Source organism: Poecilia reticulata, linkage group LG1 (genome assembly GCF_000633615.1).
Source record: "Poecilia reticulata strain Guanapo linkage group LG1, Guppy_female_1.0+MT, whole genome shotgun sequence".
NCBI lineage: Eukaryota > Metazoa > Chordata > Actinopteri > Cyprinodontiformes > Poeciliidae > Poecilia > Poecilia reticulata.
The window spans coordinates 4,961,345-4,981,824 of NC_024331.1; the positions used below are offsets into that span (position 1 = coordinate 4,961,345).

At 38.4% G+C, this 20,480-nt stretch overlaps 1 protein-coding gene across 5 annotated transcripts in view; it reads right to left on the minus strand.

Moving 5' to 3' along the window:
• LOC103479941 (voltage-dependent T-type calcium channel subunit alpha-1I-like) overlaps window positions 1–20,480 on the minus strand; it is a 200,969-nt gene that overhangs the window by 92,098 nt on the left and 88,391 nt on the right. For all 5 annotated transcript variants that reach the window (XM_008434689.2, XM_008434762.2, XM_008434828.2 and 2 more), the window contains 2 exons: window positions 15,068–15,165; window positions 7,714–7,873 (listed from right to left, as the gene is read on the minus strand). In XM_008434689.2, the coding sequence (XP_008432911.1) occupies window positions 7,714–7,873; window positions 15,068–15,165 (258 nt within the window). The remainder of the gene's footprint in view (window positions 1–7,713; window positions 7,874–15,067; window positions 15,166–20,480) is intronic.

The window sequence follows — 20,480 nt, forward strand, 5'->3', positions numbered from 1 at the left end:
TCTCTGGTTTTAGTTTTTATAGTAGCCAGGCTTGAGAAGCTCACTTCACACAGATATGTTGTGGGAAATGGACCCATGTTCTTTCCAACCCAACTACTGCTGAGCTTCTCTGTCTTTTCCATCACTGTCTTCAAGATACGATGCTCTCACCGCTACCTGTAACATTCATGCATCACTAATTCTCTTGTTGTAATGTAAAATGCTSTGTACCTACTGCCATCTAGTGGTAAGAAAATTACATGATTACGCCGCTAGTCACTGCTACAGCAGACACTCGAAGATGGCATTATTTGCAGATAATTAATTTTCAAAAAAATCTTTTAAAATCAATTACCGTATTTTTCGGACTATAGAGCGCACCATATAAGCGCCTTATATTTAAAAAAAACAAAAAAAACCCCAAAAAAAACCTGGAAGCTGCTCTCGATTTTCCATAAGGACCCAGCAGAGGGCGGCGTCCTAATAAATCTGCTGCATATATTAAGGACGCAGCACTCTGTCTCCAAAGCCGAACCATGGTTTCGTTCACACCGAGCTTAAATGCAGCGGCTCTATTTYCCTCCCGTAGTGCCAGATCGACAGCCCTCAACTTAAAAGGTGCATGATATGAGTTTGAAAACATTTCTCCATCGTGCCTGCTGCTTAAAAATAGCCCTGAACAGGTTGAAAATTAGCACGTTCTTCTTTTGATTTACAATTTTGACTTCTAATGATTCACTTCCTGCTAGAGAGCCCCCTGGTGGTTGAAAAAAAACAAAACAAAAAAACACAGCAAAGCCACAGCGGGCTACAATCCGCATGGTTCAAAGCTTAGAAAAAAAGTAGCAGCTTATAGTCCGAAAAATACGGTACCTTAGGTGAAATTGAATAATTTCCACGGCACACCTGACGATCACTCACGGCACACTAGTGTGCCGCGGAACAATGGTTGAAAAACACTGATTTAGATCTTCCAGATAGCAGTTGTGTGGTTAAATATCATTTTAACATTCAAATCATAGATCAACAAGCTGACGATTCATGATCTTAATGTGACCCTAAGCATTAAACATGTTTTAAATCCATTAGAGTAGCTTTCTAGTCAAGCTGGAGCAGTATACTGAGGTTAAGCTTCCAAAAACTCCAGAAATAATACATTTTGCTGTCAGGAAAAGGGGACTGGAGAGACTGGAACGTCCTGGCAGAGCGAGTTAAGTGCCTCTCTGTCACAATGCTAATGTAGCTCATGCAACACTGACTGAGTAGATTTCACTATTTTGCTGCAAATAGCCACCATTGTACTGATTTTAATGAAGTATCAGACTGGGACTCTGTCTCGGTCCAAAGTGGAAAAAAAAACATAAATGAGTCATCATTAAAAATAAACAAGTGTGAGATTCAAAGAGCAATAGCAAATCATGCTAATACAATTCTCAGTGTTATTTTTCTAGATTTAGACAGTGACTCATTTAAAAAACAAAAAACAAAAAGGGTAATTTAAACTTTAAGTTTTGTTACTCCAGGCACAACTAAATAAAAACCCTTCATGTGGAGGCTGGGCTTCGTGTATTGTGCGCCGAGAGTCGTATAATTATTTTGGCTATTTCTGTTTTTTAAAAGATTTGAAATCACCTTCAGTTTAAGGTTCTGTTAGGTCCAATTTTGACAGTCAGATTAGACAGTCCACAGATTTATTGAAACAGAGAGATATGGGTGCGGACAAAACTAGGGAAAAAATGCTTTTATATACCATGAAGGGGACACTCAGCCTTGGGTATTGTTTATGTTTTCTAAGCGAGTAAAACTGCATGTCCTTCATGGTCACCTCACGCAGCTCTGCAGTTTGAGACTGGAACATAGAGCAGAATTTTCTCTGAGATGGAGATGAGTGGATGAAAGGATGGGGAGACACAGAGGGAGTTCATTATACGTGTGATGGTAAAATTGAACAAAATGAGATAGTAGCAGAAAGATGCCACTATACAGAAACATGCGCACTTCAAACTCAGCGCCATCAGCGCCGTCTGTTCCACGGTTGACCATTTTATGTAGTTTCTCAGTGTGCCAACCCTTGCATGTTGTACTTTGCACTTTTGCTTGCAGCCAAATTGACTGATTTCACACTGGTGACAGATCAGCCTCACACAGAGCCGTCTGACCAACTGCTCAACCCAAGAAATCACTAACCTCACCAATTTTTTCTGATTTCTTTCCCTCTAATCTGCAAATCACAGTAAGAGTTTAAATGTGCCTGTTAAGTTTTGTAGTTGATTCTATTTCCTAAGAATGAAACAAAGTGATTCATATCTCTCTTTTTTTTTTCCACTGAGGCTAAGAGGCCTCCTCAAAACCAGCCAAACGCCACAATCCCATCTGCAACGGCTTTTACACCTGACACAATGCATCCAGGGAAGCGCTGTTGTCCTGGCAACTACAAAACTCAAACTCCCCCATCGAAAGAGGCTTCAGTACAGAGAAAACACGTCTACAGAGTCCAAGTGCAGTGTGCTTTACAGCACTGCATTCACTGCTTTACATTAGACTCGCTGATGAAAACCCATTCCATGAAAGTCTGATCTATATTCACTGGTTCTGAGCCGATTCTGAAGGACTCATGTAGTTTGGAGGTCTGAAGCTGCCATTTGTTTTTTTGTGGCCTACCTATTTATGTCTAAGTTGCTGTCATTCCCGGTTGCTTCCACTTTTTGTATAATTCCTGTTTGGTTTGAGATCCTGGCATTGTGCTGAATCTGCTTTATTAAACGGTAAAATGGTAAATTACTTTGTACTTGTATAGTGTCCCATCAAGTCCATGGGACTCCAAAGTGCTTGATAGTTTTTAAGACTTAAAAATATGCTGAGGCTTCCGGTTTCACCTACCTTATTTATTCCAATTTATCTTTTTACCGTCATAGTCAATTGCTAGAAGTCAGAGTTAGTCAAAAATGTGTTTAAAGCTTTAATGTATTATTTTTAAGGCAAAGAAACAAGATGTCAGAAAGAAAATGATAGAATTATGAGCTAACTGAACTGCATTTAAAGAGAAAGTAGAAGTCAAGAACACTAAATACACTAAAAAAGATACATTTTTACGTTACTTGTCTTCTCATTAAAATAAAAGAAGGGTAGGAAATAAAGAACAGCAGAACAATCTGTGACCTGAGTTTCTGTCTCAAGGGCAGAGCAGAAAAAAATATACTGATAAATGCAGACAGTTGGCAATAATACTGACCTAGTGTGTGAGCGGGTTCAACAGAAGAAATGTGGCGCTACCACAGGCACTACTAAATTCCTCTACTATTTTCAAAAGTAGAGGTCCAAACCTATGTTTCTGATTTCTCTCTGTTTTTGACCCACAGAAATATAATCAGTCAGTCTCTCTTAAGCATTCAGCATCTCCTTTGTGAGCCCTGATGCACTATGTTACAGAAGAAAACACTTCAAATGCAACCGAGAAACAAAACAGCCTTTACTCAAAGGATGATTTGACTAAAAGGTCTGGCTTGATTTTTGGAGTTGGGCTTTTTTGGTATCTGCCAAAACAAAGTGATTTTACAAGTTTGTACTAAAGTCTTTTGATTTGTAATACCTTTACTCTGTGAAATCTTAAAACTAAAACCTGGCATTCAGAGCAACAATATATGTGTCCCTAAATAATTTATTTACAAGATTCACAGCTTTTTATTTATTCAATTTTTTAACTTTTTGTTACGGTTTTTTTTTTTATTATTGATTCAAGCCAAGTTAATTCTCAGCTGAATCATGTTTCTGGTTTTACATTTAAGATGCATATGAAGTAATTCTACTGATACTCTATCCATTTCCACAACTATAAAGTTTTTTATTTGAATAAAACACACACGCGCACACCACCGCACACGCACACGTGCACACACACACACACGCACACGCGCACACGCACACACACACAAAAGAAAAAGTGAAAACTCAATGTGTCAAGCTGCTCCCCTATTTTCAAAAGTAGAGCTCCAAACCTATGTTTCTGATTTCTCTCCTTTTTTGACCCACAGAAATATAATTACTGTCTGCAGTTCACCAAATTTAGAAAGTGCGAACAGATTTTTTAAAATATTTTAATAGCAATCAAAAATATTAGAAATAATTGCTAGATTTTAGTCCCATCCTCACCTCCACCTCGATTTGACTCGACTTACATAAAAGTTTGTTTTCTGTCCGTTTGCTACAGTGGAGTGAAAACTTTCATCCTCTCATTCCTCCCTTCTCTTACAGACAATATTCTGGCAACTTTTGGTTATTTAAATGCAACTCGAGCTGGAAACTGTTTAAATTACAGTATTAATCAATATATAACCTACAATGAAGACATAATAAATAGATAAATAAAAGCTCCACCTCTGTCACAAAAGAAGAGTTTTAGGCCTCCATCAAGTTCACATCACCTACTTTTTGTTGGAGGGTTCTGGACTGGATTGTTTTTATTTGATGGCATTTTTATGGATCTTTTGTAAGTTCCATGTGACATAGATGTTACATAACTTAAGTCCACCGCAAATCTTATCAAATATTCCAATAAAAATTAGGAAAAGTCCATATTTCTTCCACCCATCCAGTGGCTGTACCCTCTTATCCAGAATTGTTTGCCTGTCTCCAGAGGTCATTGTTAGAGAGGAGGGGAGCACAGCTGACCCTATATTGGGTTTTCTAACCTTCTCATAGCTAAAAAAAAATAAATAAAAATCTTACTATTCTTAGGCAACTACTCTGCACTTTCATTTCATGGATTTGCACAGCGAAGCTCTCGTTTCTATGGCAATTTACATATGCACTCACATTCATGCGTGCGTTAAGAAAGCGTCGACTTTCCAGCCGCCGGTCTGTCCAGAAATGATTTCCTGTGGGCCACCTGCGACTTCTGCCGCGTGTTTTTGCCTTCGTTGCCGACCACAGGCTCTGGCAGCGGCAAGAAGCCACCAGAAATAAATGAGGTAACCCACCCACCCACCTTCTCTACTTTACTTTTCCGCCGCTGCTATGTGTGACTAAGCCCGCACGCAGTAGCAGCAGCAGCCCGTCTCATTATTATACTGACTACTGGAGATGTGTCTCTGTGTATGAAGATGATTAACTTCACCGGATGACAGGCCTTTCATCGTTTTGTACCTGATAATAGACAACTGGGCAAAGATTTAAAGTTGCATTTTTTTCTTGTCCTTCAGCAATTAAGAAAAAAAACAAAACATGAAATGGTCAACAAGACAAAAATAATTTACTTTCTTTGGACAACATTACCTAAATTAACTCGGCATCGGTTCAGTTTAGGGGTAGGACATCCCATAATTGCGTCCCCTTTTCAAGTCTCCATCTCACTTATGACAGGGTTGCCATGGTGATGACCTACCCCAAAGCTTCTCATCAGATCATTATTTTCTCACTAGGCCTGGCAGCGCTAACTCCTGTCAAACCCATTCCTTCATGCCGCTAAAGCAGGCTAATCAAGCGCTTGGCTGAGAGGTGGGTCTCCCCAGGCAGTCACCCGCCACCATCACAGTCGCCCTGGTTTTACTTTTAATGGACCAGTTGGAAAAACAAACAACACCTGTTGAATATACCAGCTTCGAACTTTGATTTGCTTCTGATGCTGCTGGGGAACATTAAAATTATTGTTTTCATTTCTGACTGGAGGATGGAAAAACTCTACAATTAGAGTTCACCCTTTAGTTTTCTTTTATCACATTTAAAAGTCATAAACACAGATAAGCACCTGCTTCTTATTTAAGTGAACGAATAATAAATAAAGCCCGAGATAAAGTTGTGACTTGGGATCACCAACATGCCGCTTCATTTCAGCTCTTTCACGGAAGACTTTATATAAACTAGCAAAGTACATATCTATTTTTCTTTTAAAAATGCTAATTGTAACTAATTATTGTGCAAAATGTGACTTTTGTGAGCTTTTACATCATGTTATGATGTTATTCCCTCATCAAAAACATACCTGGAGTGTTGCTTTGATTCTTTCATGCATGTTTGATAAATCCTTTATCTCCCATGGCAACCATCCAGCTGTGCACAACGCCTACTTGGACCTAGCTCCAAACTACAGTTTCTAAGCTCCCGAGCTTCTGCCTCAGAGCAGCTTCCTCACCCCCAAATTCCCAATTCAGCTCCTTCAGACTAGCCAGCAGCAATTAGCAAACACCTGGTGGAGCTAAACATCTGCAGAGTTTATTATAGGAGCTACTTCTGATAAAAATGTAGTTAAAAGGTTGATACATGGTTGAGGTTGAGCCATGTTGTGATGACTTCCTGAAGGTGGAGTTTCAGAAGAAGCATTTTCTTAAAGAGACAGAGGCCCAATTTCAAGGAGTTATATTACGAAGTCAAATTTCTTTTAAGTCATATTTGTCATATAGCATTACTACAACTGAAGGTAGCATAGTTATTTGATTGTACTGTAAAATGGCACTTTAGAGAAAAGCACTTAACTTTACAAACATGCACACAAGAAATACATTAAAAAAGAAGAAACTAAAATATCTGTAGACTTTTTCCCTATGCTGTCCCATGCTGTTAAAACTGTAAACTATCACTCTCTTTTTCCCTGAATTTTCTGAACAATCTTAGTTTAGCTGACAGATTCATTCCATCTTCAAACAAACTGTGTGCTGTTTACTGAGCATAGTTTTCTCTAAAGAATTACAGTTTCATTCTGGCACTTCAAAAGGCTCATTTTTAGTTTTCGATACACGAGCTACACAGCAGCGCTTTGGCTCAAGGAAGTCCCCCAGCCTATGAACATTCTGTCAAAGAAAGATACAAAAAAATTATTCATTTTGTGATGTTTCTGACAGAAATTTAGATGGAATTTTTTTTCTTTAAATCAGTGTATGTAGTGTATTACAGTAAAGGTCAATTAAATTGAAAATGGTTGCACATTTCATGTTCTCATAGCAGCCAATCACAGACAGATAGGTTTAAAATATTTCAGATTAGCAATCAGTTGATAGAATGTGACTGATTATAGATTGAGATATTTTGGTAAATAAACGTCTTTTGTTAATTTTCATTTTCAAATTTCACCATATTAAATTGGTGGTAAAAGAAAGGAATTAAACTCAGAATGTTTTTGCCATGAGGGTTAAAATCATTTTTCTACTGATCCAAACATGATTAAAATTACCTTTAAGTTTCACCCATGGCTTGGTGCATCTGCACTGGACTAATAATGAATTATCATCTGATACCGTAAGCAGAGGTTACACATGATGTAAAAGAAAAAAAAGACAACAAAAAAACCACACACACGTTTCAACTTTTAATGAAGTGCCAAACTTGATTCCGAGATAATATTTGCTTTGCGCACATTTTGACGTGCACAATGAGGTTAGCCTCATTATGTTAGGACTCCAGAGACTGAGAGCCGGAGGGACTCTTCATCTCTTTTCTTTTTTTTTTTCCTGCAGTGATAACAGTAAATTGAGTAGATGATGTAATTATTCTTCTCACCGGGTCAGATCAGGTGCTGAGAGGAGAGCTGGGAGACACTTACACTGCAAACTTCACTCACACGTAGAGCTACTATGTATTTTCTAATTCATGCATGCTTTGCCCGCTTTTTTTTTTTTTTTTTTTTTTGTACAAGATAAAATTAGGGCATGTTGTTACAGTCACGTTTCCATGGAGACAGAAGTGCACCGGGGTTCCTTACGCCTGTTTTCACAGCCTAACACACAAAACCAGACGAGGACTCACAGTGTGAAGTTCTCCTCTGGGTAGCAGCGGTTCCTGAGCAGCCCCGCCCACAGCTGCACCCCGATGATGCCGAAGATGAAGAAAACGAAGAAGCAGAGGAGGAGCACGTTACCCAGCATGGGCAGCGTGTCGAGCAGCAGGTTCACCAGGATACGCATGCCTGCAGTGACACACAGACAAGTGGAAGCACAGTTTGAACATGCTAAGTGCAGTATTTAAAAGCAGGCAGATCGGCCTTCATGCAGATGTGCGGTGAGTACACCAACACAGCGTACATGTGTAAAAAGTAACTTTTTAACGAAAGTTCATTCCACTTGTGAAAACAGAAACACTAGAAACCGCAAAATGCCATTGAAATAACTACAAGCACTTTCTTCTGGATACTATTGCAGAGAGACCTCCAAATCGAGAGAAAATATTCGAATGTCAATCAACAACCTATATTCAATCAAAGCTTTACACTCGTCACTCGGATGGAGACACCCAATATGACCAAATGCAGTTCTGACCTGGAACGGTGGACCGGTTTGGGCCTCAGGGCTCTAAAGTTGGGCCTGTGGGGATCACACTTTAATAAAGTTGGGAGGTAAGTGCTTTGGAGGCCATGTCATGGCTGTCTGCTATGGTTCAGGTTCTCACTCTGTGGCAGCCGGGTGGTGAATATCAAAACTAACATGAATGAGACGTTGCTCAGCAATGTCCTGCTCACCAGAGAGAGATTTTAAAGATGATGTTCGTAACACTGAACAATATATCTGAGAGTCTTATGATTGTATCTCATAAATAAAATGGTGTGTTAGGGCAACTGTAGATTTGAAGAAAACAAACAAAAAAAAGGAGTACATTTCCACCAACAAAACTCAGAAATGTTCTAAAAAACAGAAAGAAAAATCTATTTCTGAGCTCCAAATTTGAGAATTTGGAAGGGAAATTTTTTTTTTATTGTTTTCTGAAAATTTTCAGAGATTAATATGAACATTTCTGAAGTTCTTATTGCAAATTTATGTCTTTTTAAACTCAGAAATGTCCACGTTTTTCTAGAAGTTTAATAAAAACAAATGTTGAAGGTGTGGAAATTTACTCCTCCTTCTTTTTGTTATCTAGAATGACCCCAATATGCCATAGTATCTAATACTTAATGTTTGAAATAAAAACTGTCTAAAACCTGAGTTCTAGACTCATCGCTGTGTTCCAGATGAGCAAATACATGAGAAAAAAGTAAAAAGTCTTTCAACCTATCTTGAATACAAATATCCATTATTCCACATCAACACTTTCATTCTCTTGCTCACCCTGAGATTGTTGTATTGTGAAATTTCCATTCCATTAATTGCAATATTATAATGAATAAATCATCAAATTCCACAGTAATAATAGTCAAACAGCCTTTATTTTAACAAAGATCTCCAGAAGAAAATTAAACCGGTGGTTGACGCTGCATATAAAGTAGACTGAAGACAGAGGATTTAGCTAATTGTGGTCAAAAGGGATTGCAGTTATTTTAAAAAATAAGAAGAAAGTAAAACAACATATTCTTTTATAAAACTGACATTAAAACCTGTTTTCAAAACGGGGTGACTATTTATGCAGTCATTATTTGTTATGTTATGCAACTTCTTACAGAAATCAGTTTTCACTTTGACATTAAAGTTTTTTTGTTAATTTTTCTGTAATGAAAACTTAATTTTATTGATCATGATTGACTTGTAAAAGCAATAAAAAAGGTAAAACATCCAGTGAATGAACATGTTCTACAGGCAGAGTAAAATGTTCTCCAGTAAACACCAGAACATGTTTCTATCCGTTCATCTGAAAACAGCACTGAAATGAAATCGGTTGACGACTTTAACTGGATTTCTTTAAGCTGAAAATACAGCAAAGGTTTAGTTTAACCTTGACTTTGTTTCTGTCGGGTAATAAATATCACAGGCCGGGATTTCCTTTGAGAAAGATGAAACGGACGTCTCCCATTGATTAGGTCCGTTTGAAGTCTGCAGCGGCTTAAAGCGCAGCACTAACAAACTAGTCTTTAATTCAAATAAAGATTGAAATATGCAGTCATTTACGGGCAAAACATGAAGGAAAGACGATCAATTCTTCAGGTTATTATAGGAGTGTAAAACAATTCCTCTGGCTTAGGATTTAATATCTCCAATGGTTCCGTCTTCAGGGTGTCAAAGCTTTTATTAGCAGCGATAGAACATAAAACAAGTATTCAATTTAGCTTGTACAATTGAGTTAATAATACCAAATATAATGGATAATGTCTTTAACTCTGACCGGCTGAAATCGTCTGTGCCGGCTGTGGAAACGGTGAGCAGAAGGAAACGCTATAGCCGACGTGAGAACCAGGTTGAGACGGGCTTACACCAGATTAAAGGCGAGACGCACTGGGAGCAGATGGACACAGATGAACAGAGTGGGAATATGCTGATGGCCGTTACCTTGGTTGCTAACATGGCGTCTCCCGTGGGGACTGCGGGTAATGCAGACAACAGACCGAGGTTTTTAAGCTGTGGCCGGTGGGAGCCAGACACGGAGAACTTCCATTAGCACAATTAATTGACTGCCGCCACACGGATCCTCCACCGAGAGTACGAGCGCAATCATTCAGTCATCTTCTGCTAACAGGTGTTAGTGTACACATGCGTGTGTGTGTGTGTGTGTGTGTTTGGTGCTGTACTAGCACTGCACTCTGAGATGAGCTCTGTGGTAAATTGTTTTTATTATAGCTAAGATTTGCTTTCCTATCCATGCTTCAAATAAAGAGAAGCTAAATAACTGCAGGTACGACTGCGGGTAAAATAATAATAATAGTGCATCATGTGTGACACTTCCAATCTACGTTGATCATTTTCTTGCCAATAGCTGATAAATCATAAAAGTGACATTCATTTAAAAATCAAGAAATATGGCAGGATCCCCTCAGGGACGCGGCTTTAAACAGATAAACACTTGCATGCGGTGCTGATGGAGGATGATGAGGGTAATTCACAGTAACAATCTTTACAAATCAGCAGTTATGAGCTTCTACTTTTTCCGCATAATTCGAGCCCGACAGCGACGCCCCAGAGTTTGGATTTCCCTTGAAGGACTCCAGGTATTGATTTTTCTAGAAGGCATTTTGACATGTCAGAGCAGATAATGGCTGAACTCCAACCAGCCACTTCATTTTCAGGCCAATCACACTCCTGCTCTCTTCCACACACACTTTTACAAACTTCACTAAACAGTGGTGAGAGTCGATAAAATGAACGCTTAAGTTATTTAGTATGCTTGTGTTTAATGAATTTTAAAAATATGTAATGTTAGCTTAGTCTGAATGCATACTCTACTGCCAAGCCTTATGGCATTAAAACGTCTAATACTTAGCAAGTGTTAGACACTCTGTCTTAATTGTAAAAAGATTAATGTACTGTAACTGATACTGGTTCATTTTAGTGCTTTTTGTGTCTTTCATCAGTAAACACTAAACACTCAAACCGTAAACACTCAAAGTTGTAAATTAAAGAGCAATCACTCCGTTTACACCTGGATTACAGTTTTTTTCTGTTTCACAGAACACGGTGACTGCAACGTTATCAAAATCAACAAAATAAAAAATGACACTGGTCTGATTACGCATTCTCTTTTTATCATTCAAATTCGCCGCTTCCTTCATTCCTCTCACGCCACTCCTCTTGTCCTTTTTGTCCCTCGCTTGCTTTATCTCTATTCAACAGATGACTCCCTCCCTCTGTCCCTTGCACTTCTTTGCGCCCATCTATCATTGTAATGGCCTGTTCATGTGGGTTCCCCAGCATCTCTCCTCTCGTCATCGCTCCCTCCCTCCGCTCCATCTCCACCCGTCCCTCGTAAGGCTGGATAATCCCATCTTCCCAACTCCATTTGTCTCTTTCGCTTAACCCCCACAATCCCATCACCTTCTTATTTTTCCTTCATGCAAAAGTTTCACTAACCCAAATTCCATGTCCTTATTGAAAATGCTGGATTCTGCGTAACGATTGTGTATTTTCATATTTGCCAGCTCACCTTTAATGCTAACCATCATCTTATTGATTTCTTTTACACTAAATAAAGATATGATGCTGATCAATATTTGCTTTCACTGATGACATTTTTAATCAACTATGCTGTAGCGTTCTGCTCAGGCTTTTACTAATTACTCGTCAATCCATTAGGTGCTGATCATGCATTTGTTTCTTAATTGTATATGTCAATGAAGAAGTTCTGCATTATTATTATATATTTTTTTGTTATTAATTTGACAACAGATGCGTGTCCTTGCAGTTCATTACATGAGAGCATCCAGTTAGTCCAGCAGCATAAACTCAACACCTGAAATCTGGCTTAAAACCAAGTCAATTCCTCAACATGTTTCCATTAGTTATGTATAAAGACATAAATATCTGGTGAGAATGTCAGGTTATGGTCCTGCTGTCCCTGCTGATCAGCCTCCCTGACTCTACAATTCACAATTTAAAGGACAAGATCACACGTTTTTTTTCCCCCTTCTTTTCCTTCTCTCTCCCGGTGGAACAAATTACTCCCAGAGGACGACTTGTGCCTTTACCGTGGAGAGATAGATGAGATGAAATGATGTAAATGATATAGGAGAAGACGGTGAAGAAAGCTAGAGTCAGACCAAGTGGAAGGTGACTGACATTATATGACTAACATTACCAGCCAAGAGAGGGGAAGTCAAGTGCATAACACTGATTATCTCTTCTTCAGGACGTCATGACACTGTTGGGTTTAGGGGACACCAAATTAACATTTTGCCCTCGATGTCTCAGAAGCAAAACAAATCGGCAAGCAAACACGACAGGAAAAAAATAATAAAGGTTTGAAAGCTATGCCAAAACATTTAGAAACCACTTTGTACTAACAATTGTTCTCCTAAAGGGGCAGTGTTAGGCATTTTCCAACCACATAGTGACATTTTATAGCACAATCAAGTCATTATGTCACCTTCCAGTTGTGACATAGGCTTTGTAATGTGACAGCTTTAAATTGGGCCTCTGTCTCTTTAAGAAGCTCGAAACTGTACCGTAGAGCAGTGTTTTTCAACCCTGGTCCTCAAGGCGCACTGCTCTGTATGTTTTAGGTATTCCCCTAATTCAACACACATGATTTCAATTGATGGCTGATTAACAAGCTTTTTCTGAATTGCAATCATTTAAATGGGGCGTGTTGAAGCAGGGAAACATCTAAAACATGCAGGGCAGTGTGCCTTGAGGACCAGGGTTGGGAAACACTGCCTTAGAGGAGGAGCTTTATCCTCGAAGGCGGGGCTACGTCCAGCCAGGCTTTTTGCACAGCTGAATGGTTGCCATTGAGATTAAAGGATTTCTTAAACATGCATGAAAGAGTCAAGGCAACACTCCAGTTTTGATGATAGAATAACATGACGTAAGCTCAAAGTCACATTTACATATCACCGCCCCTTTAAACGCCAGTATGAATTTCATGAATGATGTGGTGTATTTACAGCATGAGTGCGGTTCGCTTTGAGTGATATGCATCACTGTTTTCAATTTACCTCTGGGCAGAGCTGGACAGAATATTCTGGGCCATTATCAATTATGTTAACCGACCCGGCCGGTCTGGTTCGATCATTTCCTGACACTGGGCTGACCCGATCGCGTCTCTAACTCTCCCTCCGCACCGTCACACACTTTTCGAACACTTCACATAACAACACTGGCTCATACACACACCGTTTCTCAAATCATGCCAGAAACTCACATTAGCAGTAAAAAAGTGAATCAATACACTATTAGACAGGCCATCAGAATGTTATACCTAACTGGTGTCAATATTGTTAAAAAAAATAAAATAATTGCTGTGGTAAAGGAAAGATATAGGAATGACAAAAATGACAAACAAGCACATGGAATTTCGGTAAAGTAAAATTTAAATTAAAAATAATTAAGAACATAATGATAAAAAAAGGATCAATTGACATTTCACAACATGATTTGTGCCAAAAAAAAATATGAATAAAACCGCATTTCTTTTTCACCAGCCATATTGGCTTTTCTCACTTTTATAGAGGCAGGAAGACAAAGAGCTTCGTTTGCGCTGCAGATGTATGAGCAGTGGGTGGTGCGCAGCAAGCAATTACAAAGGAAGCAAAACATTAACTTCAAGCACCAGCCTCCAACTTAGAGAGTACTCATAGCCTCTTAGAGTGATTGCCTGCTAAGCACAATTTAGTCATATCAACACAGAAAAAAAAAAAAAGGAAAAAATGTGGCGAGCAAAAACGCTCAGACAGTTCTCATCAAAAGGACATCAACTTCAGCAAAACACTTGTGGAATTGATGTGACTGGATTCAAAGGCGGGTTTTAATCATTTCATTGGTGCTTTTGACTGTTTTAAGCTTTTTTATTTTTTTTCCCCCCCTCTGGATTGACAGTTTTCTTCGTAGGTTGTTCATTTTCAAGATTTCGATTAGTCCTCAAAATCTTGAAGCATGAACTTCCTGGTTGGTTCAGTCGCAGAGAGGAGCTCAAAAAGGCAACAGCTACGCAGCCAACAAAACTTAACAGAAAGGCCATTTTGCAGAATGTTCTCCAGCAGTGGTGCTTGTTCAGTGTATACATTTTATTTACTTCACGTACATGTACAAACTGTATAATAATACGACAAACTTCGAGTTTTAAAAATGATTTTCATTTCAACCCAACTTGCTTCCATGTCAAACCTGGAAATAAACCATTTCTAATAAATGATGGAGATGAAAAACCATGAAAATGTTCACGTGTATACGTTTTTAAATTAGGTATTAATATAAAACTCTGAAACAAAGGAAGAGTTCACTGCACTGAACCCCATTGAAAACCTCCTGGTTATTCCACTAAATATCGATTCCTGAACTATTCCTGAGTTAAAACATCAGTATTGTTGTTTCTAAACAAATACAAACTTCTTTTTTTTGCCGTTATTTGAGCTCTGAAAGCATCGTTTTTGTTATTTTGACCATTTCTAATTTTCTGCAAATGAATATTACATTTTTGATTGAAATTTCAGAGACATGTCAGTAGAACAGATATTTTCTAGTAAACTTTCTAAATTAAAGTTAGAAAGTAGTAAAGTCACATAAAGTAGTAAATAAGAAAAAAAATCAATTTATTCTTCACTTAAAGTAGGAACAAAATGAAACCCAAAAAGGGTTTGGAAACTGTTATTACAAAATGTACTGCAGCAGACACAAACTTTCAGTAACCCAGATAAGTCTGCCACGGAACAGAGTGGCAAGAGGTTAAGATAAACAGCAGATGAAATAAAAATTACTGTTTTAACTCAGAACATTAAAAAAATTAAGTCTGAAGAGATTTGGCCACTTACTTGGCACCCTGTTGATGGCCTTGAGAGGCCGCAGCACCCTCACCGTCCTGATGGCTGTGAAGTTGATGTTCTGCAAATCCAGGGAATATTCAACCATCCTAGAAAACACACACACACACACAACAAAAGGCAGAGGATAATAATTAACATCGTGTTATGATTTAATGGCAATTTCATCTTTAGTTGCACCCTTAGATGATTCATTATCCATTTCATCCATCCAAATTTGTTCCCATTAGAAAGCATAGACAGAAACACACGCGCACACACCTACACACACATCCCCACACAGCTTGGATCCTGCTGTGCTGGGAGTAAGATGAATAATGTGCTTGAATAAATGGTATTTTATTCAACTTATTCAATTAAAGTGCGAGGGATATCTCTGCAAACAAGCCGATTATTTTTATTTTTTTTTATTGTTAGCTGACTATGAGGCATCTCACTTGGATCCAGGTGAAAAAAAGAAGAAAAAAGGAGAAAAATAATGTCAAACTGCACATGAATAAGTGCAGTGGATCCTCCTGGGCTTTTGCAGTGACTCTGCTGCCTTTTAGCACACGGAGAGAAGCGTCAAAGTGCGCCCTGTCGGTCCAGAGGCATCTGCGAGCGAGCGAGAGAGAGAGAGAGACAGAGAGCGAGAGAGAGAGAGAGAGAGACAGAGAGAGAGAGAGACCCCCAGATTGAATGTGCAGCCGTCTGAGATGAAAGTGGAGAGTTACGAAAGGCGGCAAAAACAGGAGGCGGAGGAGAAACCCCGGCATCAGGTAAAACCCGAGAACAACGTGCGATAACGGAAAACGAGAGGGGAAGGAAAAGAGAACGCGTTTTGCTATTTGACCCATTTTTGACAATTCATTACACTGACAATATACCTCGCCCGCGGTACGGAAGACAACTGGAGAGAGCGGGAAATATGAGGCGAGGCTGCCGTGAAATCAGAGGAGAAAACAAATACTACAGGAGATGGAGAAGAAGCACAAGACAGGGAGGGGGGAAGAGATCAGAAACAGGGCTGAAAAAGCGCCGAGCGTTGATTAAGTGCAATATAATGAAGGCAATAAAGTCAGATTGAGAGGGAGAGTGGGAGAGAGCCTGAGGCTTTTATCAAGTGTTGGAGATAATTACAACTTTAGGAACAGACAGACAGAGAGAAGAGAAGAGAGCAATAGGCAGATATATACCTGCCTGAACAAAAAAAAAGCTGCTTGAAGACTTAAATGAAAAAAAAAAAAAGAAAAAACCCAGCACTGGGGAAGTGAGAGGGCAGACTGTTGTCAAGATGTGCAAAAAGAAAATGATGAGAAACGGAGGAAAGTTTCAGGTATTTGACACAAATGTTCTACTTTTACTAAAATATTCCAACTCTTCGTAGTAAGTAGATTTCCACGAGAGAATGTGCGATTTTTTTCAGGTGATTAAAAAGCCCTGGAGAATTATTCACTTTCAAACACTTGACCTGTGACCCGGAGGATTCGTCTTAGGAATCGTCAGGATATTAACGATGACTTGGAAAGAAATTTTGTTGATTGTAGAGGCAGTTCAAGAAAAGAAAAAAAAAACTATTACAAATGTAATTCTTACAACTATTAAATTAAATGGTAGAGTGGAAAAGGAAAAGGCTTCCTAAAGTTGGAGAAATGTTTAAAAAAAGAATAAAAATCTGCCATGTTCTGTGGCATTTGTATTTGTTAGAAGGGGCAAATCATGTTTACAGTTAGCAGGAAGGTGATGAAGAGCAGCAGAGGCTGGAGGGATTGAGAAGGAATGGATTATTTTCAACCTTTTTTAGGCTTTAATGGATGTTGTGACTGATGAGATCATCAATAAAGCGTCTACAATAAAACAGACATTTTGGGCCACACTCCATACCAACAGGTGGGAGTAATGCATACCTAATGTTTTTGTTTTATTTTCCCAACCCCAAAATAAATCAAGAAATATAATTCTGTAGTAAACCAGTAAAATTAAAAAAAGTTTGATGTCAGAAAACAAACATGGTAAAGAATAACTTCCACCAGCTAGAACATTGAACAGTCTACTCATGCTCATTTCTTATTTTTCCTTTCTTGACACTCTGAATGCACCACTTCACGTAGCTTTGAGAGACCTCAGTCAGATCTTCAAAAAAAGAGCCATTAAGAGGGCAAAAATCAATCATGAAAGACTCTCGGCATTCTTTGCTCACAGAGTTCAGACTTCTTCATTAAGGAGGTTTACGGATGCCTAAAGGGTAAGATCAAACCTGTCCTTGAGCTCTTTTATTTCCGTAGCATTTGGAGCTTTAAATTATTCATGGTGCCGAGCGGTGCCAAAAGTTCCGATATCGTTTTGTACATGTTTAGATTCTGTTTAGATGTTTTCAGATTTGCAAACAAAGTTGCCCTTCGAGGAAAATAAAATAAAGTACTTCATGTCAATTGTTCAATATTTTTCTGATCTTTCTTGAGAAAAATGATTCACCATTATATCATGATAGTAGTGTGAGAAATGTGAGTGATAAGGATGAGTGGAGATCCATTCTCAACATCTATGACGTATACAATGACTTCTCTGACTTTTTAAAATACTTTTGCTCATGAAATGAAATCCCCCCCCCAAAAAGAACTCACTAGCTGGGTTTCCATTATGAATTCCCACAAAACTTTGTCAGCATTCCATTGATGTTGAAAAAACAAAATTTCACAATTGCAATTAAATAGGAAACGCAAATAAAATTACACATGAATAAATTTGCCCCTGTGATAAATCATTAAAAACCATCGTCCAACTACTTCCTGTCATCTTCTTCATGGTTTCTGCAAGTAGTAACATCCGGTTGTTGATCGTGTGTAAACCAATTTAAATTAGAAAAAAAAGAACACATCATCCTAGTGCCAAACCTTTATTGAAAAACCAGAGTTTTTTTTTTTTATTGTCATATTTCATTAAGCAAATAAATTTTTAAATGTCCATTTGCTCAATTAAATGGTCAATGGAAACGCAGCTGCTGTTACTGGCAATAGAGAATGAGTCATTTGCCTTCCACTCCAACCAGCCTACCTGGACATTTTTGGTGTAGAGGTTCTGGGTTTTGCTGACCCAGGCTTCAATAGGGAGGCCTGTGAGCAGCTGTGTGGGTCCAGCTGCTGAACCGTGAAGTATGAAATCACTGCTGCTGGCAGGATTATGTCTCAACCTTGATCATGACAGGAGGAAGCCAGCCTCTCTTTCTACAACTTCTTCCTCAGTCAAAAATGTGCTAATAGCACAGAGACAGAAGACTAGGTCAGAGTTCACACCATTTTCCTTTAACGACAGAGTTGATCTGAAGTGTGTAGCTGAGAGTGCTTTTTTTTTCTGTTAAATTTAACACACTGCATATAGCCACCAAACTGTAAAAACTATATATACTGTCACAGCAACAACAAATAAAATACAAATGTATTGTCATGAATTCAAATACGAGCAAAAAAGGGGAAACTAAAGAAAACATTCTCAGAACAGGATCCAGGTCTCCCTACACATTCAAAACCAGCTAAATTTGTTCAAAATTTCTGTCTCATCACAACATTTTTTTTAACAATCAGACATAACTGATCTGTTATTTTAACACGCTTGAAAAATTTAGGAGAAATATTATAATGATAGGATATTAACAATTAAACACATTCAGTGTAGTGTGTTGTCTACTATTTGAGTTTATAAAAATGTTATGGTTTGATCATAGAAGTCATAAAGTTTCTAAACTCTGAGCTGAGCTCTAGGTTTGTCTTCTCAAGAAGGACAGAGTCTCTTAAATGTCTTTAGATAAGAATATGGAGGAGGACATCTCTTGAATATTGACGGTCTGTTTAGCACATCTGTTGCCAAGAAAAGGTCTGATCTAGACCAGAGTTATTCATTGAAACTAACAATAACAAAGCCTGAAATTGAGACACTTTCTTTAACTGAAATAAATAAAACTGTATTTAATGGAGGGAAAAACTAACCAGAACTAATTAAAAGACACTGAACTTATGGATGTAATATCATTTGTTTTAATCTATTTATTAGCAGTTTATGTGAGCTGTCAGCAAATTACGCCACTCCGTCTGCCTCTTAGCAGCACTATGCTACTCCACTGAATGGTGGGAGAAAAACGTGGGAGAAAACACCAGTCAGTTGGTTGTAATTGAAAACATTTTTTTAAATTTATGTTCTGTTGAGTATTCATTACCCAATCGATGTGTACAAAATCACAGCACTTTGACTTTTTTGAATTCCACACCTAAAATGTGAACCAAAGAATGAAAAAAACAAAAACTACCACAATAGTTAGTGAAGCCCAAACAATATTTAACTAATAATAACTAATAAAAAACTAGCAGACACTAATTCAAAACTAACTGAATTAGACAAAAGGCACAAATAAATAAAACTAAGGTATAACAAAAAACCCTAAACTATTGTAACCCTGATATAGACCAACTACTTAAACTTTTGTGTTCAAAGTCAAAGAGTCAAAGAATTAAAAAAAAAAAAAAAAAAAAAAAAAAAAACGTAGTAGAAATTATTAGACAGAATAGAACTGTTATCTTTGGCAGGCATTGAGCGAGAGGCGCTATTGCACAGGTTGCCAGTCCATCACAGGGCAACACACACACACGCACACACACACACACGCACACGCAGGCACACACATACTCACAGGACAACAAAACCTCATACATGCACAAACTCCACTGAGAGCAATTTACAGAAACCAATTAACCCAACGGTCATCTTTTTCAGACTGTAGTGGACGCCTAAGTATGGATCTGCTTGGAGAAAATAGAATAAAAAGAGGCTAAAGAAGTTCAGTGCTGCTTTAATCTGGGTTACAATACCAAGGTTTGGATTTTATATAAGAGTAAGACCTTTGAAAGCAGCTGCTAATGCTAATTAGCGGCCAAAAAGATCTGTTCTCCAATGGCCTAAACATGCATTACCACAGCTATCTAATTTGAAATGCGGTCAGTCGATGGCTTTGGTTGGAAAAATATTACAGCTAAATAAATATTGTAGGAACCGTTCCACCGGCCGTACACCGGCCTAATAGAGAGGAATATACTAACGTGGCAATTACCACAGAGCTCTAAATGTCTCGTTTTATGCTTGCAGTCCAGACTAAACTCCTCCTGGAGAAGACGGCATCAATTATTAAAATGAGATTAATGAGTGCGGTACATTTTTGTCTCCCAGAAGTGCTTATAAAGTCAGAGAGAAGCTACGGGAGTGAGGCGGAGCACACAGACGTGCGGCCATAATCCCGGGTCTCGTATTTTATCCACCAACTTTTCACCTCACAACAGTGGTGCAACTACACATTATTCAGGTGAATGCAAAAACATAGATCAGCCCCCACCCCAACCCCCTCCCCTCAAGGGAAGGAACGTCAGGGTGAAGGACCGAC